At 39.4% G+C, this 22,078-nt stretch overlaps 2 protein-coding genes across 9 annotated transcripts; both read left to right on the forward strand.

Moving 5' to 3' along the window:
- Nucleotides 1-620: 620 nt before the first annotated feature.
- LOC133004991 (tumor necrosis factor receptor superfamily member 14-like) lies at nucleotides 621-11,490 on the forward strand. Of its 6 annotated transcripts, none has more exons than XM_061074582.1 (8): nucleotides 621-980; nucleotides 6,983-7,083; nucleotides 7,755-7,892; nucleotides 8,007-8,100; nucleotides 8,288-8,413; nucleotides 9,012-9,161; nucleotides 11,204-11,284; nucleotides 11,391-11,490. In XM_061074582.1, exons 3-8 carry the CDS (start codon nucleotides 7,851-7,853, stop codon nucleotides 11,414-11,416), a joined length of 519 nt encoding a protein of 172 aa, XP_060930565.1. In that variant the 5' UTR covers nucleotides 621-980; nucleotides 6,983-7,083; nucleotides 7,755-7,850; the 3' UTR covers nucleotides 11,417-11,490. The 6 variants fall into 6 exon arrangements, with proteins under 6 accessions (XP_060930565.1, XP_060930566.1, XP_060930564.1 ...); XM_061074583.1 differs by lacking the exon at nucleotides 621-980 and adding an exon at nucleotides 2,085-2,336; XM_061074581.1 differs by lacking the exon at nucleotides 621-980 and adding an exon at nucleotides 6,180-6,509.
- A 3,671-nt stretch (nucleotides 11,491-15,161) lies between these two features.
- On the forward strand, nucleotides 15,162-21,699 carry LOC133004990 (tumor necrosis factor receptor superfamily member 14-like). Of its 3 annotated transcripts, none has more exons than XM_061074577.1 (6): nucleotides 15,162-15,283; nucleotides 15,387-15,482; nucleotides 18,066-18,191; nucleotides 18,310-18,468; nucleotides 18,565-18,649; nucleotides 21,082-21,699. In XM_061074577.1, the coding sequence occupies exons 1-6, from the start codon at nucleotides 15,238-15,240 to the stop codon at nucleotides 21,233-21,235; spliced, it is 666 nt and encodes a 221-aa protein (XP_060930560.1). In that variant the 5' UTR covers nucleotides 15,162-15,237; the 3' UTR covers nucleotides 21,236-21,699. The 3 variants fall into 3 exon arrangements, with proteins under 3 accessions (XP_060930560.1, XP_060930561.1, XP_060930562.1); XM_061074578.1 differs by having other exon boundaries at nucleotides 15,390-15,482; XM_061074579.1 differs by having other exon boundaries at nucleotides 18,565-21,246.
- The last annotated feature ends 379 nt before the right edge of the window (nucleotides 21,700-22,078 follow it).

Consider the following 22,078-nt stretch of genomic DNA (forward strand, 5'->3'; position numbering starts at 1 on the left):
TTTATTAGTTGCCATTTTTTTTTGGAAAAGACATCTTGCAGGTACGATGTGTGTGTGGTGGAATAAAATGTTCTCATGGATGATAAGACCTCCATCAAGTCATGATGTCGTTGATTAAGAGCTTGTTCCTTTGTTTTGTTTCTGTAACAGGAGAAAGAACAGATGCACCCATTTCACCAAGGGTACGTTTGTTACTCTGTTTTTCACAGTGTATGTTCTAACTGTGTGTATGTTATCTGCTTGATGACAATACTTGTTTGATGAAGGTAATTGTAGTGTGAAAAACAGCAGGTGAGACATCAGCTTGTTCTACATTTAAATATTAATGAGTTGAGGACTGTCAAGAGCCGCTTTCAGACATGACCTAAGGAGGATGTCTACAGAATTGGTTCCAGACTCTCGCTGGTGTTTTTGGAACTGCAACATTTTTGAAGCTTCATCAACATACCCACTCGCTCGTGGTGAATCCTGCTGTATTGACACATTAGTTAGAGTTTTAGAGAGAAACTCCAGAGAAAGTCCTGAGGCTCTCACTCTGAATTTTCCATTCTCATACACAGCACCTCTGGAGACTGTCAGGAGATTATCTGGAGTTGAGTTCATGTCTGAAAGAGGCCTAAGATTGAGCTGACTTCTCTCTGTGAAGTCTGTTCACATGTACATGAGGTTTCCATTTTAATTCCACATATTTCTCTCCTCAGCAAAAGAGATAAACCTGCAGAGAACCATTAAACTTTTTGTTCACTGCAGAGTGAATGTGCTCTAGAATCCAGGTATAATCCCATTGGGTTCTAGCACATTGTCTTTGTAGGGTACAGAAATAAAACCACTGGTTTGTTACACAGGGCACACAGCTCATCGTCTCACAGATGTCACTGCACCCATACTACAGTCGTCTGGGAATTTGAAACTTGGAGCGTCTCCCTGCCCCTCCTCCTTTTTTTTAGGGTTATCTTGCTCCTTGAAACACAGTTACAAAGGTTAGTGGTTGAAATCTGTACAAATGTTTTGTACCATTTTGTTGCGGTTTCTTCGATGAAATATTTAAATGTTAGTTCACCTGATACCTTCAGATATAGGGTTAGAGTTAACTTTTTTTATTAAGCACAATGACAGATCATTAATACTGAAGCACCTGTGTAAGCAGCAGTTGAAGCTCCAGTGAAATACGTTATATACAGTTGTATATGCAGTGATGTTAGATATATTATGAGAGCTTCTTTCTATTTGGATCATTAGAGCATTTGAGACTACCTTTATTTTTCATAAGCAAAACATTTTCAAAACCACTGGTTTGGTTTTTAACTTGTTATATTATCTTTTGTTTAAAATCTGTTGAATAAATGTAATGGAGAATAAAAAACAATTCTATATATCAAAGTAGAAGTATGAAGTAACAAAGTGGAAATACAAAAGTACAGGTGCTAACATGATGTCAAATAAAAAATAAATATTTGAGATTTACAGTATTTGTGACATTTAGTAATGTAAACTGTCCACTCTGCAGAGGAGGAGTTATCATGCTTATCTTGACGTGCATATGCTCTTCTCTATAGGTCTAAGCAACGCTAACTCTAGCCAGGTTTTGATAAGCCATGTGTTGGCCATGTGCATGCAGATAAAATGTCCCTAAAAGACGCAAAAACCTGTGAGGTGTGTTTTTCTCCAGCAGAGCAACAGATAATCATTAAGCTTGATGAAGTATTCAAACTCTTATTCATCAAGAAAATAAACACTCACACTCAACAAGGCGAAGGAGACAAAAAATGTCTGACTGACAGATGAGGTTTATACAATCACGTGTGAAAAATTTAAAATAAAACTTTGGCATCAGAGGGAGCCTCCAACTTAACCAGATGATTAATCAGCACAGCTAGGGATGTTATCTGATTGATCCTCTGGTTCAGAAGGCTGCAGCCCCATCCAATACAATTGGATTGAATGCTGACCACTTCTTCACACCGCACAAGCTCTCGCGCCTATGCTCTCACAGCGAGAACTCACAAGAACCCTGATATAAGCAGAGTGGTGAGTAGATAATGAGTGACTTTTTGTTTGTGGGTGAACTATCCCTTTAAGCTATAAATATTATTAAAAATAAATAATACTATTAATAATAATAATGAATGATTCCACCTATGAGGAGTGTAGGGTCACCAAAATAACTTCACCTATAAATGTTCTCCTCTTGGTGGTTGAGGCTCAGGGGTGGGTCATCTTTAATATTCTCTAAACTTTTCCTTGTAGGTTGATGCTCTTTGCAAATCAACTGATGTTGCTCTGGCTCTCATAAGAGATACTGAACAGAGGTTGGATTTCCTTCTGCACTACAGACGGTGAATTTCAGAGTTTGAGGCCTGATGAACTCAGACGAGGCAAACGTCATGGAAAAACTGTCACTGTACCAGTCTGTTAATCTGTAATTAATAATCTCATCAGGAGTATGACTGGACAACCCAGTTTTAGCAAACATTATTTCAAAAGTGATTCAAACTTTGTAAAGTGCCTTGAAAATTGGCTTGAAAATTCACTGGGTTATGGACATTTTAATACAGATACACCTCCTGCCTAACATATGCATTAGAAGACATAGCTGTATGTACCAGGTGGCATGGATTAGATATACAGCAAACAAGATGCAGTGTGGTTAAATGCAAATGTGTTTTTTTCTATTGAGTGGCTAACAAAACCAGGAGGAGATGATATATGTGTGAAGCTAGTCTGCCAAGGCATATTTTTACAAAGTGAAGGTTGAAGGCCGACCAGGGCATGTATATGTATATTGATGCAAGAGGAGGACGAGTAAAGGGAGAGAACAGGTGAGGGGAGGGAAGTTTGTTGTTGAGTCCAAATAGTAAGGGAAGCTTGGAAGAATATTTTTTTGATGACAAAAACAATGTTCTTTACAAGGTAATGAAGTGAAACTAAAACTATAAGAACTGAGAGAGTAAAGTGCTTTAAATATTTAGGGTCTTGGCTTTATGACAGAATTACTTGAGTTATACATATTCAAAAAGTAATAGATAAATGTAAGGAAGTGCTAAATATAATGAGGTGCTTAGTGTACGGGGGCGGGTAAAACAGCTTTGAAGGCCATATACAGTGGATTGATTAGATCATCATTAGATCGTGGTTGTATGGTGTATGGATCAGCAGCAAGCACATCTCTCCAAAAATTTGATAGAATTCAATACCAAGCAATGAGATTGTGTACAGGTGCTTATAAAACAACCCGACCAGCAGCATTACAGGTAGAAATGTGAGAAATGCCTCTAGATATGAGAACGACTGAAGGAAAATGTACAGGAACCAAATAAAGAACATCCAACACAGGAAACTTTAAAACCTTGTTGGGAAAAGGAGAAAGATAGAAAAGCTTTGGATGGACAGTAGCACAAAGAGCAACAGAACTTAAGATAGCCTATAGACTTCAGTCCAACAGTACCATTAGCAGCAATAGCACCTTGGATACTACCTGATGCGAATGTAGATTTTCCCTTATTAAAAAATTAAAACAATAATGAAGAGACTATTTTCAATTTGGATACAAAACAGGCACATATTGACTGTAAACACAGTTATATCCAGGTTTATACAGATGCATCACAGAATTTATTCAATAAGGTGGGAGTAGCAATTATAATTCCAGAATTTCGTGTTAAAATAGAGAAAAGATCAGTGAGGGGCTCGATATACAGGAGAAATTATTGCAATATTGTTAGCACTCCAGTGGATAGAGGACACATGGCCATAAAGGCAATTATTTGTTCAAGTTCAAGTTCAGCAAGTCCCTGCACACTCGTCAGGCTGTATTCTGAGACAATGTTTTTGATTTGTCCAGCTAAGAGGATGGCTCATATTGATTTAAATATTTATGAACTTCAACGTCAACCGTAAGCAACTTACCAACCGTATGTCAGAAATGATTGCAACCAGCCATACTAACACTCTGGATAAAGAAAATCAAAAACATATTTTCAAATGCATATCCACCTGTCTATTAAGTATATACTGTTATATTTACAGTTTTATTATGTTGGTCTAGTAGTGGATTAGAAGGGTAGTGATACAAAGGAAAAGTTAAAATAAGGAATTGTGTTGATCAAACACAAGTTAATTGGGGAATATCTGAAATACTTAATGATGAAATTCATTCACTGCAAAGAAATAGAAAATATAAACTGAGCTGGGTCACTTTTGATCTATGTTGTGTATCAAAGGGTTAAAATCACGTCTGCTGACTCTAACCAGCACACAGAAACATTTATATCAGCATAGTCAGAGACGCCACGCACAGGAATCCACTGGAATTGACTCATAACCTCTCAAGGAATATCTTTAAAACTCATCCAAATATTACTACATTATGAATACATTGGGGCACTTTCACAGACTTGTCCTTAAATTATCAGTTATTCTGTAAGTAAAAAGCCATGCAAATTGATGAAGATAAATGTATATCAAATGAGAGACTAAAACAAAGTTGTGTTTTCGTAATTATTAGGCGCTCCAACTATCTTTACCGCTTTACGCGCAACAAAAACCGAAGGTGCGGATGGTTTCACACATGGTGGCTCACGTCACTGAAGTAGCAGCGACAGGAGGACATTGTTGTGCATTAGAAGGGGTTTGCATAGCTTGGGTTTAAAAGGGTTAATGTGTTGAAGTGCGTTTCCCCCTCTATAATGAACATGGTATTGCCATCATAAGGAGACTTATCCTGGGATGAATCCAGCAGCGACAGATGGAATCATGAAGCTTTACCCATCCAGTAAACCGTGTGCACTTTGCAGACGGTCCCTGCGCACTCATTTTAAGACCGAATGTAAACAGACCAGATTATCCAGCTCGTATTGGCGTGTTTCCTGTTTTCTACATATGCGAAAGAGACGTGCTATGTGATTTAAGAACGTTTCGCTCATGACTTATTGATCCTGGAATTTCGAATCTGTGAATATCTTTCTAACTTTCTGACTCCAGTGCTAGGTTTAATGATACATTTTATCTGCCTGTGAAGACACTCAGTCATCCAAATCATGGTATATCCAAATGCTAGAAAACAGGTCAACAGGACTTGGTTAAGTTTAAACTGAGTTAAACTGAGCTGGGTCACTTTTGATCTATGTCGTGTATCAAAGGGTTAAAATCACATCTGCTGACTTTATCCAGCACACACAAAAATTGATATCAGCATAGTCAGAGACGCCACGCACTGGAATCCACTGAAAATGGGTCATAACCTCTCAAGGAATATCTTTAAAATTCATCTAAATATGACTACATTATGAATACATTGGGCCACTTTCACAGATTTGCCCTTTAATTTTCTCAGTTATACTGCAGTAAAAATACACGAAAATTTGATCTCAGAGACACCACAAACAGGAATCCACTCGAAGTCATTCATAACCTCTCAAGGAATATTTTCAATCAGCTTCTAAATATTACTACATTATGAATACATTGGGGCACTTTCACAAACCGTATAAGGCACAGGTAGACGCGCAACAAAAACCGAAGGTGCGGCTGGCTTCACACATGGTGTGTGTGCATTAGAAGGGGTTTGCATTGCTTGTGTTTCAAAGGGTTAATGTGTGGAAGAGCGTTTCCCCTTCTACAATGAACATGGTACTGCCATCATAAGGAGACTTATCCTGGGATGAATCCAGCAGCGACAGGAAGACTCATGAAGCCTAACCCATCAAGTAAACCGTGTGCACTTTGCAGACGGTCCCTGCGCACTCGTTTTACAGCCGGATGTAAACAGACCAGATTGTCCAGCTCATAGATATATATAAAGACTAGATATCTCGCTCGACGGAGCCGGACGTCACCACATGGCGGCCATCTTGTTGCGGGAGGCTCTCTCACCCATAACATTGTGTTGGTAGTTGTAAATAACCATAACTTGCTCAATTTTCAACCGATTTTGAAACGGTCTGGTTTGTTATAAACGTCAGAGATGTAGTTATGACACTGCATAAATTATTAATTTTTTTTAGAAAATAACATAATTATTCATAAGTACACAGTGTCATATCTACATCTCTGACGTTTATAACAAACCAGACCGTTTCAAAATCGGTTGAAAATTGAGCAAGTTATGGTTATTTACCACTACCAACACAATGTTATGGGTGAGAGAGCCTCCCGCAACAAGATGGCCGCCATGTGGTGACGTTCGTCTCCGTTGGCCGGCAACGCGGCCGAGATATCTAGTGTTCATATCTGTTGTCCAGCTCGGACGACGGCTCGTATTTGAGTTCAGTAAAGTTGGCAATTGGCTTTTAACCTGTGTTCTACCTTACTACAGTGGGAAAGAGGCGCGCTATGTGATTTAAGAACGTTTCGCTCATGACTTATTGATCCTGGAAATTCGAATCTGTGAATATCTTTCCAACTTTACCGAAGTCTTACTGATCCAGGAAGTAACACCTGTCCTTCACTATGAAATGAAAACTAACTGCCTATAGACGGAACCTGGAGAATGTCTTATCATATTAACGACGGTAAGCAGACTGAATTTCGCTATAACCTCTGAATGTTGCATAATAAAGAGCAGGAGTGAACAAGTAGATTGTTAAGATGTCGCAGATAAATCGTCACCTTATGTTTTCTGGAACTGAAACAGTGCAACAGATACAGTGTTGTCTTCTATGACGTGTCCCTTAAACATCTCATTACATTACATTTAACTGACGCTTTTAATCCAAAGCGAGAAAGTGCTTTCAACCTTGAGGGTTCAAACCCTGAACGTCTCATGTTTCTGTGGTGAAAAACTGTGAGACAGCAGCAGAGTGCAGCATCTTCTCCTGTAGCAGTTTTATTAAAGACAAGAGAAGTGCAGGTTTCAACAGCCACCTGAGAATTAGAGATCAGCTCTCTGTTTGCTGTGTACTGTTGTTATCATGGAAGTTTCAATGTCAGAGAACTACTGTGAACATGGTCTGTGTTTTGAGTTGTGTTCAACTTTCACTTTCAGATATCGATGAAGAAGAGTGGAGTCTGAATATTTAGAAAAACAACAATCACGTGAACGCACCCCCACCCCTGAACACGTCAGAAGTTTGGTGAAAACTCTTGGTAAAATCACTCGTCCACTTCACACCACTTCACATCATGTGATCAGTTATCATGTCAGATAAACAACATCTGCTCACATATCAAACCACCTCTTAGCTGTGAGCGTGGTGTGTTACAGTATATTATATCAGCCAACAACTCATGTAGGTTACAGCCTTATATCAAATCCACTGGATCTCACTGAACCTTGGAACAGTCTGGGAGCTTTCAAAGGGAACAGAAATAAGCATGAACTTTGGACTGTGAGCAGAGCGATGGGCTGTAAAAGCTGAGCTGACTCCAGTGCTAGGTTTAATGATACATGTTATCTGCCTGTGAAGACAGTCAGTCATCCAGATCATGGTATATCCAAATGCTAGAAAACAGGTCAACAGGACTTGGTTAAGTTTCCTTGAGGTTACCTGAGCGTCTGGACCCACCTTGCTGTTGGTTTTACTGGGAGCTGTTGAGAGTTTTTGACACACCTGGCCCCTGTGGGTCATGTGTCCGAACGTGTAAATTGCACTGAAACTTCCTGGGGATAGAAGTCAGGACTCGGTTGTATGTGTGGCTGAAAGGTTGTGTCTTAACCCTCCTCCTCGTTCAGAAATGTTTTTTCTAGTTTGAAGTAATGTTGACAGGTCTCTTGCTGTTCTGTGCAGTTTGTGCAGCTGAGTCCTCTTTGTTTCCAGATGTCTCCCTCTTTTTTTCGGATTTAAAAATCATCTCCAGCCGGATGACTGTGATGTTGACTTCAGCTCAAGAAAACTGCCAACCTGCCGTTCAACATGAATCTGAGAAGTAAACATTTGGAGGCTGCATCTTTGTTGGTAAAGTTGCGTCACACTGCTCCTCGTCACCTACAGTTCTGATCCTTTTTTCTCTCTCTGTCACTTATTAGCCAAGTTTAACTAAGATGAAAACATTTTCCCTATCCTTCACAGATAGTTTTGGTCAAAGTCTTCCGTGTGAATATGTGGACTTGTCATCCAACTGAGTATCAGATGGGGAATGAATGCTGTCCTCTTTGTCCATCTGGTAAGATCCTGAAAGAGAAGAATAGGCTAGAATGTATTTTTTTATGTTTTGGCTTCTTCTGTTGTAAGTTGTAAAAATGAAAGTGCAGCACATGTTACACTGTTACTTTATAACCTGCACCTCCTCAAGATGATTTCTCTTTGTTCAAAAAACATTTTATGAAATTAAATAGTTTTCTTTTCGACAGGAACTCATGTTAAAACACACTGCACAGAGTTCAGGAGCACTTCCTGTATGCCCTGTGTGAATGACACCTACATGAATCTTCCCACTGGACTTAACAAGTGTTTCCCCTGCACGACCTGTGGTTCAGGTAGATTTCTGTGTGGACATTTACTTTAGGTTTAAAATCAGTAAGGAGGCATGTTACTGCAAGTCTTACAGTGTGAGCTGAGATGGAGCTGAGCTGTTCTGATGATGTTTTTTTACAGTGTCACTGTGTTAGTCTGTTTAGAATAGTTTCCTGCATATTACTGATTTGGCATAGATGAAACTTGGAAAGTGAATAAGGAGTCACAAGAGCATCTTCTTGCATAACTAAGTCATAAGACATTGTACATGATGAAGTTCATATTTTTAGTTCTTATTTTTTACAGTCAAGTCATGAGACTCTGCTGTGCTCTGTAGTTTCTCTCAGTGCAACTTGCAGTAATGGAAGAAGTGAGACTTCACAAGGAGATTAGTCCACTGTGTTGTGTTTACGGCAGATTTATCCTTCACCCTCGCAAACTTATAGATTGGACAATCTATTTTATTTTATTTCCCAAAGATGTAATACGAACTAAAGATTAGTTTTAATGATATTTTGCCAGACAAAAAAGGCATAGTAGGTTTATCATAGAATACATAGTTCAAATTTTTTTTATCTTCATATGTGCCCTCCTTTATATGTATCCTCTTTGTGTCGACAGATTCTGGTCTGAAGACAAACACTTTGTGCACAGCAGCAACGGATTCAGTTTGTGAACCTCTGCAAGGATTCTACTGTATAGACCGCATAGGGAACCACTGTGCAGCTGCAAAGAAACAATGTCAACCAGGGCAGTACATCAAACATAGACGTGCGTATTCTGATGCTTACTTTAAGATTTAAGTTTTCAAAACTGTAAAAAGCTATGAAGAACACAGAGCAGGTTATTTGAGCCATCCAGTCAATTGTGAAACATTTGGATGATATGCAAATTGTTATTGTTTCGCAAGTTGTTCATCTAATTGGCTTCACATACGGCATCTGTTTTATGAATTTTAAAATGGAGATTCAAAGTCACTACCAATTCAATTTGATGATTAAATGGTTTTAATTTCACCTCATTGTACTGAAAAAGAGATCCCAATTTTTTTATCCCTGTCATGGCAACAAAAGTCACAGAATCACTCAGCAATTTGTCTTTGCTGGTGCAATGGGTTATACCGAGTGGAATAACTGATTTATTTCTAAAAGTTGGGAACTTGGGTCTAAATATTCATAGAAAAAGTGACAAATCATATATATAAACCACACACGTGAACAGAAACAAAGTAAAATCAGATACATTTTATGAAAAACATTGACTACTGAACTGTAGTAGAATAATTCTGAAGTTCCTCTGGACAAGAGAACAGGCAGGCTTAGAATAGGCTCTTCCAATGTGGCGTTTTATTTTAGTGTATGCAAATTGGATGCTGATTGTGAATGCGGCACACATTTTTGCGACGCCCTTAACCCTTTACACGATCATTTGAGTTTATATGGGTTAATCGTTCAGAAAAACACGACAGGAGTATTTGCCTGTTCTATCCGGGAAGTGAGAAGGACGACTGGCTAAGGTGATCAAGTTGCTGCATTGTACATGTTGATGAAACACCAGGGGGAGCCAGCGGAAGAGAGGCTAGAAGAAGGAGCGGCGGAAGTAACTGCAACTGCTGTGGTGTACGTGTGGACGCATGGAAACGCGGGAGAAGCCTGCGCTGTTGTGTGTTTGTGGGTCCAAAAACCAATTCAGAAGAGCACACAGCTCAGGGTCTTTCACCGGCTCCTCCAGGAGCTGTGTGGGTCGTTTCCAGCGTTACCTGAGGCTGACCAGTGATCAATTTATTACCCTCTAGTACAGGTTGGTGCCAGGACTGAGTCCGCTGAGTTCCATTCTAAGGTTGGATGAAGCAAAATGGCGTCATGACAATTTGACGTTCGATCTCATTAAGATCAGCATAAGACATGTCTAGACTTCAATATGGGACTTCCATGGTTTACCAAACTTTCTGCATTCCTTGTTGGCTGAGAGTTGAGTACTCGTTCTGGTCACACAGTTCCATTCATAAAATGAGGCTCTGCGTTGTTCTGGCGTTCAGTGCATGTGCACCTGATCCCACATTTCACTCCAGTAGGCAGATATATTGGACCTGGAGCATGCACAGTCAATGTGTACGGTCAACGCGGACACACAATTTGGGCTGTGGACTGTGGACAAAAGTAGATGGACAGAATAATCTTCCATCTATCAAGATGGTTTGTTTGAGTTGGAGAAAACAAATCAAAATCCCATCTTCCTGTGCAACTGTGAAAATAATAGTTATAGAGAGAACTGAGTGGCAGTCTGACAAAATTAACAATAATTGGAAAAACAGCCTAATATATATGGTGTTATACATTTTATTATTATTCATATTTTTCTTCTTACTACATTTTGCTCATGCACTGCTTTCCCTGTGCTGCTGCGTTGACTGGAAAATAGAGGATTATTAAAGGTACATCTTATCTGACCTTGTGTTATCTTTACACATTACTCAAACCAGTGTTACAAAGCAAAATACAAACCATATATAAAAACAAATAATAAATTTAGTCATAAAAGACTGTGCAGTGATCAAGGTGTGATGAGATAAAATAATGTAAAATAGTTTCTGTATCTTTTAAATGTATCAGAGAAGAACAGAATTCTGTCAATGTTCTTTAGTTTATAGAATCATGTTTGTAAGTTTAGTGGCATGCTGCTCTACATTACATCATACCTCACAAAAAAAGAGAATTTGAACAAAGAAATGTTTGCTGGTCAAATACCACTTTGCTATATAACACTAATATGATGTGTACACTAGTAACTGTGTATATTTTGTGTTTGTACAGGAACCCCCCTCACAGATGCTCTGACTGCAGTGACGGAACATTTTCTGATGGGACGCTTACGTCTTGTCGACCACACACACAGTAAGTAAAGAGTCACACCAGACATGGACGTGCCTGGTTTCTCACACTTGCAGTGAATCTGAGGTGCCTTTACATGGACCTGTGAAAATGTCCCCTGTTGTTCCAGATGTGAATCACAAAACCTTCAGCTGATGCAACAAGGAACCGCTTCAACTGACGCTGAATGTGGAAAAGACATATTAAAAAAGGATCCAGTTGCAATCATCGTGTCAGTGGCTGTTTTGGGCCTTCTGGTGGTTGGTTCATTAGTCGGCTTGTTTTTGTGGAAAAGACATCCTGCAGGTACGATGTGTGTGTGGTGGAAGAAAATGTTCTCATGGATGATAAGACCTCCGTCAAGTCATGATGTCGTTGATTAAGAGCTTTTTCCTTTTGTTTTGTTTCTGTTAAAGGAAAAAGAACATATCCATCCATTTCACAAAGGGTACGTTTGTTTCTCTCGTTTTCACAGTGTATGTTCTGACTGTGTGTATGTTATCTGCTTGATGACAATACCTGTTTGATGAAGGTCATTTTATTATTTTATTTAATATTTCATTAAAAGGGAAAGGCAACCGAAAGTGAAACCCGAAAGATGATGGAGTGAAAAGCAGGTGAGACATCAGCGTGTTCTACATTTTAATATTCATTAGTTGAGGACTGTCAAGAGCCACTTTCAGACATGAACAGAATTGGGTCCAGCTTTTTTGGAACTGCAACATGTTTGAAGCTTCATCAACATACCCACTCGCTCGTGGTGAATCCTGCTGTATTGACACATTAGTTCGAGTTTTAGAGAGAAACTCCAGAGAAAGTCCTGAGGCTCTCACTCTGACTTTTGCAGTCTCATACACAGCACCTCTGGAGACTGTCAGGAGATTATCTGGAGTTGAGTTCATGTCTGAAAGTGGCCTAAGATTGAGCTGACTTCTCTCTGTGAAGCCTGTTCACATGTACATGAGGTTTCCATTTTAATTCCACATATTTCTCTCCTCAGCAAAAGAGATAAACCTGCAGAGAACCAGTAAACTGATTGTTAACTGCAGAGTGAATGTGCTCTAGGATCCAGGTATAATCCCACTGGGTTCTAGCACATTGTCTTTGTAGGGTACAGAAATAAAACCACTATTTTGTTACAAAGCACACAGCTCATTGCTCACAGATGTCACTGCACCCAAACTACTGTCGTCTGGGAATATGAAACTTGGAGCGTCTCCCTGCCCCTCCCCCCTTTTTTTTAGGGTTATCTTGCCCCTTAAAACGTAGTTACAAGGTTTAGAGGTTAAAATCTGTACAAATGTTTTGTACCATTTTGTTGCAGTTTCTTTGATGAAATATTTAAATATTAGTTCACCTGACGCCTTTAGATATAGGGTTAGAGTTTACTGTTGTTAAAGTTTTAAAGTATAAAAACTTGTTTCACTGATTATCATATTTATTTATTAAGCTCTATGACAGATCATTAATACTGAAGCAACTGTGTAAACAGCAGGTGAAGATCCAGTGAAATACATTATATACAGTTGTATATGAAGCGATGTTAGATATATTATGAGAGCTTCTTTCTCTTTGGATCATTAAAGCATTGAGACAACATTTATTTTTCAGAACATTTTCAAAACCACTGTTTTTGTTTGTAACTGTTTTCACAGCTTGTTATATCATCTGTTGTTTAAAATCTGTTGAATAAATGTAATGGAGAACAAATAACAATTCTATTCATCAGAGTAAAAGTATGAAGTAACAAAGGGTTTCTGTCCGTCCTGGGAGAGGGATCCCTCACAGGTGGCTCTCTTTGAGGTTTCTATGTATTTTTACCCTTAGTAGTTTTTCCTTACTCTTGTTGAAGGTTAAGGACAGAGGAAGTCTCACAATGTTAAAGCCCTATGAGACTAATTGTGATTTGTGAATATGGGCTGTATAAATAAAATTTGATTGATGATTGATTGAAGTGGAAATACAAAAGTACAAGTGCTAACATGATAAATATTTGAGATTTACAGTATTTGTGACATTGAGTAGTGTAAACTGTCCAGTCTGCAGAGGAGGAGTTATCATGTTTATCTTGACGTGCGTAATCTCTTCTCTTTAGGTCTAAGCAAGGCTAACTCTAGCCAGGTTTTGATAAGCCATGTGTTGGCCTTGTGCATGCAGCCCAGAATAATTCATTGTAGAAAAGAGGATAAAATGTCCCTAAATTACGCAAAAACCTGTGAGGTGTGTTTTTCTCCAGCAATGCAACAGATAATCATTAAGCTTGATGAAGAATTCAAACTCTTATTCATCAAGAAAGGAAACAATCACACTCAACAAGGCAAAGGAGACGTCATGGCAAAAAATGTCTTACAACAGATGATGAATATACAACCACGCATGAAAAATTTAAAATAAAACTTTGGCATCAGAGGGAGCCTCCAACTTCACCAGATGATTAATCAGCACAGCTAAGGGCTGTTATCTGATTGATCCTCTGGTTCAGAAGGCTGCAGCCGCATCAAATACAATTGGATTGAATGCTGACCACTTCTTCACACCGCACAAGCTCTCGCGCCTATGCTCTCACAGCGAGAACTCACAAGAACCCTGATATAAGCATAGTGGTGAGTAGATAATGAGTGACTTTTGGTTTGTGGGTGAACTATCCCTTTAAGCTATAAATGTTTGACACTATCTCTTGTCGAGGCAGCCTTCCTGAGAAGCTGATCACAGTCTAAACATGCGGCAAGGACCGCTTCTTCTTTCCATTTCCTGACTAAACAAATCCTTGAAATTAGAAGGGCAACACCAGACAGGCCTGTGTGAGAGTTAATGGATAGAAGAGTCTGTGGAGCATGGGATTTTGAGTTGTGGGCGGTATGCGTCACAGAGGGGGGTGAGGAGGAGTAATTTGACTTGGGCTGCACCTATAGATTTTTTTTTTAACAATTAATTTTGAAACATGCAGAGGTTGTGCCAATCTTGAAACCTGGCAAAGAAGGTGACAATCCTGAATCATATAGGCCAATTGCCCTTACAGTGGTAATCTGTAAAATAATGGAAAGAATGGTAATTGTTCGGCTTGTGTATAGAATAGAGCAGAGGGGATTATTTTCTGCCTATCAAAGTGGATTTAGACCAGGTAGAGCAAAAGCGGATTTGGTGGTTTTAGATAAAGACATTAAGAAAGCTCTCCTAAACAAGGAAGTGGTGATTGCTGTCTTCGTAGACATAGAGAGGGCCTATGATATGCTGTGGAGGAGGGACTGGTAATTAACAGTATAATGCTGGTATTAAGGGAAGGATTTTAATGATGATGAACTACAGGGCTATGATCAGAACAAATTTTGATTATGGATGCCTGGCGTATGGTGAACCGATTGCTGGGAATGTACAGAAGGTAGTAGTAGGATTAATAAGGGTAATTATATCAGTTAAATAAGAACATATGGATTTAGTGGAATCAGAGTAGGGGCCTCTGTATGCTGGCCCTGATGTGGATCCGTCAATTGAAGAATTATTGCAGAAAGGTGAAATAGGAGATCTGGCAGCACATGACCAGATGGGATAGGGAAGTCTTGCACTCCCTTAAAACTACAAATGTATATCTCAAGATATAAACTGAGGGCATGCAGTGACGTTTCCCTACCGGTGGGAGGCAGCAATGCAGTAAATAGTGCCGAGGAGGAGAAGGAGAAGAAGAAGAAGAAGAAGAAGAAGAAGAAGAAGAAGAAGAAGAAGAAGAAGAAGAAGAAGAAGAAGAAGAAGAAGAAGAAGAAGAAGAAGAAGAAGAAGAAGAAGAAGAAGAAGAAGAAGAAGAAGAAGAAGAAGAAGAAGAAGAAGAAGAAGAAGAAGAAGAAGAAGAAGAAGAAGAAGAAGAAGAAGAAGAAGAAGAAGAAGAAGAAGAAGAAGAAGAAGAAGAAGAAGAAGAAGAAGAATGGAATCATTGTTTACAGACAGTGAATAACTTTCCAACTTCACCGCAGTATGCAAAACTGATGCGAAATCTTCCTGAGGACATGTTGTGGGCGTCACTTGTGTTTGGTAGGAGCCACAGAGATCCTCGACTCGTTTTGCCGCTGAAACAAACGTTGGCTCAATGTTGACCACTCCCTTCATGTATATCCGCTGTGTTTGTTTTCTTCAGCAGTGCTCGTCGCTGTGTTCTCGGGCCCAGGCTCCTGTTGTGATCCACAGGAGTATCGAACCCAGGCTGGAGAGTGCTGCCCAATGTGCCACGAAGGTACGAGACACTGCGGCGACAACTCGTCATAGTGAAAGTGAAACTTTTCTGGCGGCTCACTAAAACCACAAAATGGGGCGCTCCAGTTTAGCTGGTGGTTGTGTCGTTATTCCAGATGTTGTCGGTCGGTTGCAGACTCGGTCGCAGATTCGTCATTTCCAAAACGCCTGTGTCTGAAGTGCGGTGATACACTGAACGTGTCGTTGAAATAAACATCAAACAAAACCTATCACGAGTGAAGTAATGTGTCTGTATCAACGCTCATCAGAAAAACGGGTGTGAAGTTTTATCTGTGTGCAATCAATAGATGATCTGTCCGAAGTGTGTTGAGTGTGTTGTCAACATGACACATGTGTGACGAGATAAATCTGGAAAACTAACTTAACACTTCATTGTCGAACAACGTGTTGTGTATTTCTTCTCTTTGGTCAGATGTCTACGTGCTTTGTTGGAACTGTGTCAGTCCAAGGAGTAAATAAAGTTCCCTGTGTAACTATGACAACCCTGGCAAATTATAATAAAAGTGAAAAATAATTATAATATATGTCAGTATCATCTTCAGACAAAACCTCTTAGTTGTGGGGCTAAATATAAATGTAAGAGATATCCCATCATGGGAATCAATGCGCTGTGGTCCACATAAAAACATCTGTAGTGATGGCGCTGCCACCTTAATGTTCCTGTGAACCACTTACCATGTGCTATTGTTTCAGGGACCGTAAACTATTCGTTCTTACTTCACAGATTTGGACACCGCTGTGCCCCGTGTGCTTACCACACGTACAACATCATGGAAACTACTATATCTGCTATACAGAGAAAGCCAAAGCCATACTTCGCGTGCTTACTATTTGTGCGTGTTTTGTGTGCTCCTGGTTGTGTGAAGCAACAATACAAACACGTAATGAGAGGCCTGTAAGAACTCTTCCTGTGTCATGGTTCGCTGGTTTGGTTTAAGGCTTTTTATTTAGTGTGTACAGATAACCGAAAAACAAGCACAAGTGGGCTAGTTCAAACAAGAAAACTAATATAACAAAAAGAGGACTCTTAAAAAAAGCTGCACAATCCCCATTGTAAACCAAAATGCAAGTACAAAACACTTTAAACAAAGACACAACTAGTTCAAACAAAAGACAAATTCTCTAATAACACTTCAACAGGAATATTATCTCATAATATAAATATAACTAGTCTGACTCTTAGACAACAGGAATATTATCTCTTAATACAAATGTTATGGAAGAGCTAGTTTGGGGAGCTGTTCACACAGGACTTACAGCAGCCCTACTGACACAGCTGGGCATTATTTATAGTCAGCCCAAAGTGCTTCATGCTGATTGCATGCTTAGGGAGGATGCCGCTCCAATCAGAATTTCCGTCTTTGTCTCCAGGCCAGGAAGAAGGAGGAGCATCTGTGGACTTCAGTCAATACAGAAACACAGACACACGGACAAGGGACGGCTACAGCCATAACACCCATTGTGCATTTAAACATGTAGTGTTATATGTCTTTTTTAACCGGCTAATTACCACAGGCTTTTAAGATAGCTTGATTGATTGATATAAATGCCAAAATAATAAAAGTGAAGATGAGTGTGCAGGTGTGCATTTGTTTTGCATCTACACACAATAAAAGGCCTTACACCAAACCAGCTAACCATGACACTAGTTTTTATTTCTGACTAAAAGCTCTTACAGGCCTCTCATTACTCGTGATTGTACTCCTGCTTTACACCAACCAGGATATCAACGAGCACCTGAAACGATCACTAATAGTAAGCACGCGGAAATATTTGAGGCTTTTGCTTTGTCTTAACGCAGGATATAGCAGGTTATCATGATGTCGGATGTGTGGTAAGAACACGGGGCACAGCTGTGTCCAAATGTGTGAAGTATGAACGACAATTCCAAGTTCACGGTTAAGCTGTGACAACAACACATGGTAAATGGTTCACAGGCTTCACAGGCTTCACAGTCATCGGAACATAGAGGTGACGCTCCTCTTCGGCCTTATCAGTGGCGTAGTGGGCAGCGCCATTGCTATTACGTTGGATGTTTTTATGTGGACCACAGCGCATCGATTCCCGTGGTGGGATTTCTCTCACATTTATATTTAGCCCCACAACTTAGTGGTTTTGTCTTAAGATGATACTGGCCCAAAAAGGCACTTTATTGTTAAAGAAGATGTTCCCTGAAGCGTCCTCAATTGCCTGTATTGCACACAACTTTGTTCGTGAAAATACAAAATATATAGTTGTATTATTAGTATTTATCACTATTATTACAATTTGCCAGAGTTGTCATCGTTCAACAGGGTACTTTATTGGTTAAATGCACCTCTCGTAGGTCACTTTGATTAAAAGTGTCAGCTAAATAATATGTAATGTAATGAGCTGCAGTATTGGAATAATTGTGGAAAAGTATTGACACTGTCACGAGTTCTGTCCTAACCCAGATGAAAAGAAAGTGGCTTGATGATAAAACAAAACCTGAGTTTATGCCAAAGTTAGCAGGTTAAGCCACTAATCCTGCATCCTTGATCCTGTTGTATTACAAGCATGAACATTGTGTTGTCTTCAACAGGCACCTTTGTTCAGAGTGACTGCACACCGTTTTCAGGCACACGCTGCAGACCCTGTGACAGTGGGACTTATATGAATCAACCCAATGGTCTCAAGAAGTGTTTTTCCTGTTCTTCCTGTGTAGCAGGTACAGTTAGTTACATAACAATATTTAACAAATTAACGGTATGGTCTGTAATTTAAATGTAAAGTAAAGGCAGTATATTTTATTCATAATGATCATCAAACATTTATCTTTTTTTTAGATAATGGTCTCCTTGTCTGGCAGAAGTGTACAAACAAAACTGACACAGTTTGTGATGTGTTAAATGGATTCTTCTGCAAAAGTCTGGCTGAAGATACAGGATGCAGTATGGCAGAGAAACACAAACGCTGTACTGCTGGTCAGAGAACAAAAGAACCTGGTAATAAAAAAAATAGTTTGATATTTTTTCCAAGTCTGATAAATTCTGGATTTGGTTCTGTAATGAATGTAATAATCCCATTTTTCCCTTCCTAAGGAACCGACAGAATTGATACAGAGTGTGAAGACTGTCCAATGGGATTTTTTTCACATTTTGGTATGAATTGCACACGTTGGACAATGTAAGACATTTATTTCTTTCCCACTGAGTTGGTGACAGCCAGTAGCTGTAGGCATTATGTTGCTATGGTTGTTTTTCTTTCCATCCCTTTGTCTGTCCCATTCTTCAGAACACGATTTCCCTTGAATAATTTTTTTTCTGAGCTCAAAACCTTTTTTTGTGAACAGGTTATCTCAAGAATGCCTAGAGACAATCATTTCAAGTAACGCTCAAATCTTCTCTCAGACTCACAAATTATCTGATTGGATTTAGCTGGTTAAAGGTCATGAGGGCCTCACAAAACATGTTCTTGGTGTCTTGATATCTCAAGTCTGCCTTTAGGGAATATCCTCAGATTTTGACTGGAGGTCACCTGGACTCAAAGATGAACTGATTAAATATCAGTGGCCAAAGGTCACATTGACCCCATGAATCTGGAAATAAAACATGCGTAGACTTTGACTGTACTGGTTGGTAGATGCAAACATCCACATGGTGATAATTCTAGTTTAACTATCCAATGACTCTGATCAGTGGCTGATCAGCTGTACCCTGAGGTTTATCATCACCAGTGTGAGATGTTCAGAAGGGTTAGAAATTAAAGGAAATAATTTGAGAAACATAACAAATGTAGATGCTTTTGCATGGTTGCATGGCAGAGTACAGTACCCATTTACAGTCACTCATGCTCTGTGGCTTGCTTAGAAAGACTGAACAGGCCCAGTTGATTTTGGTCTTGCACTGAAAATATCTCAGTTGCTTTAAAAGAGGTTAAATTGTTTGCACAGCTCAGAAATCAAGCTCACTCAGCTGGTGTTTCAATAGGAGCAGCGATGTATTAAGATCCATGGGAAATACGTCTACAAGTTCGGAAATTGTGTTAGACAAGTGCATGTTTGATGAGCGTGATGCTCGTGCCTTAGTGTGATATGGAAGAAAAAAAATTGAAAAGCAACTCTTCCTCAGGCAGGTCGTGATCAGACTTTGTAAGAAACAGCAGTCCGTCACCTGTTACATTGCCATGATAGGGGGTAGAGTGGTCATTCTCCAACAACAAGGTTGGCTGTTCAATCCCCACTCTTCCCCATCTGAATGCCGAAATGTCCTTGGCAAGATACTGAACCCCTAAATGGCCCCTCATGGATGTTAAGTGATCTAATTGTAAGTCGCTTTGGACAAGAGCGTCTGCCAAAAAATGACATGTAAAAATTGTATTTACATGTTAGACTGCAATGGTGCTACTGAGATACTGAGAAAAGGAAACCTATGGGATTACATATAGGAAACATGGATACGTGATCAAAGTGCATGTTTCACTTTTAAACTTAGTATGATTTGACATGTGAAGTTAATGTGTTTTTACTTTTTTCTACTTGGAAATACTCTATTGATACATGACATCGATTTATAAGTCCTTATACAAACAAAGCTAAAACACTGGACAAAAAGCCACTACAGCCCTTGCGTGCTTGCGTGCCCCTTCTTTCGTGCTTGCGTGCATTCACCAATTTTTGTAACTATACGACAAAGCTACGCAAGCCTCACGCAGCCCACAAGGCTGTGATTGGTCCGCTAACTACATCCTTTCCAGAGTCATATTTCCGGTTTCATGCCCCATAATACCGGCAGAAACCAAGGAAGATTTAGAAGAACGGATATGGACCAAATAGAAGAGCACTTGGCAGAAGATATCTGAAAGTATGACCACTTGTATAACCCGTCGCTGACTAAATACAAGGACACGCAGATGACCTGCAATTCCTGGAAGGAGATCTCGGCTGACGTCCGTTTGCAGGTCGACGAGTGTACGAAGCTGTGTAGAAAGATCAGGGACAAATTTGTCCTCCAGAAAAAGTAATAAAAGGTCCACAAAGACTGCCACACACAAAGAATGTGTCTCCAAGGTTGTCTTTGACAAAAAACATTACTCCACCTAGTGGTCTGGCGGTGAATTGCTTTGCTGACTTGCTAGCTGTCCCTCAGAACGCCACCACACCACGCCGCCACGCCCCCCCGCCCTGAGCGACGCGACTGTCAACTGTCCACTCCAGGGCAGGGGGGCCTGGCGCGTGAGTGGCCCAGTCCTTGGTATTTTTTTCTGTATGTGGCCCTCGGGACAAAAAGTTTGGACACCCCTGACTTAGAGAGTCTGTTGAAAAGTGCTTGGCAGTGTTCTCAATGAGTTCTATTATTATTAGAACTCATTGATTATTATTTATTTCTTCTCACATCTTTTGATGTGCTTTAGTGCTTGTATTATATTTTGTGTTCATCTTTGTATAATCTTGTGTTGTTACTGACTTTGTTGTATTTCTATTCTTACCTGTAAAAAGATGCAGATGTGAACAAGCTTTAAACCATAATCTGGTACAGTGCATCAAATGGTGAAATTTATTTTTAACTGTACATGGTCCCTCTCAAATTGAGTAAAATGTTGTTTGTCTTATCCAACAGTTGCTCAGACACCCATGTTCAGGTGAAAGATGGCAACTCACGTTCTGATGTCAGGTGCTCAAGTGCATCAACAAATACTTCTGAGAATTTTCTTTTTTTTTGTTTGGCTTTGTTCCATTTGTTTTTGCGCGTTACCACAATAAACCCTTTTTGATTCCCTAACAACGTCAACTCAATGTCATTAAGTCTTCATAATGGCCCGAGCACATATTCAATAATTAACACATTCCCCTAACTCGCATCATTTGAAATAGGCAGCTAGACTTCTGACAAGGTATTTTTTGGGTCAATGACAAATTAAATAGCTAATGATGTAAATTTTACAATGCTGACTTTTGTATCCCTTGCACCACCTGACGATTATGAGTTATGCTACCTGACATCTGATAAGAAATATGCTGAGTAATTGCATTTTTATTTTAAAGATGTTTAAGATTTTTAAGAATCTTTCAAACATTGAATTAACATGCTCTGGCTGTGGGATCCCTTTGAGCACCACAGTTGTACCGTAAATAATGATGTCAGCAATGGTACTAAGCAATTGTGATTCCTTTAAATTATCCAGCTTTTATTCGTTATAAAGGTGAAAAAAATAATAAAATATTGTTTAAAAAAGTACAGCCGATTGAATGCCTTCACCCTGACTTTGGCCACTAATTTCATTTTTATCAATATTTGAGAGACATTTACACATTTAGCTACTTGGTGATTAACGCTTCTTGGGTTTCTCTGGCTACCTCTCACTGTTTCTATTACCTCTAATATTACTACTATTAACTCATCACCTCAAAACAAAGTTCCATTGTTATTAAATACATGTTTGACACATTAAAGAAATGCAAATTTCTGGACAAACCTTTTTAACTCAGCTATTAAAACATTGGAATTTGAAAATGTAGATTATCTGAAAAGTGTCACTCCTGAAATAAATTGACATAAATCATAAAAATCTGCAGATTTGTTGGGACTGTTACACCACACGACATTTGGCAATTTG

This window comes from Limanda limanda, chromosome 7 (assembly GCF_963576545.1).
Source record: "Limanda limanda chromosome 7, fLimLim1.1, whole genome shotgun sequence".
Lineage (NCBI taxonomy): Eukaryota > Metazoa > Chordata > Actinopteri > Pleuronectiformes > Pleuronectidae > Limanda > Limanda limanda.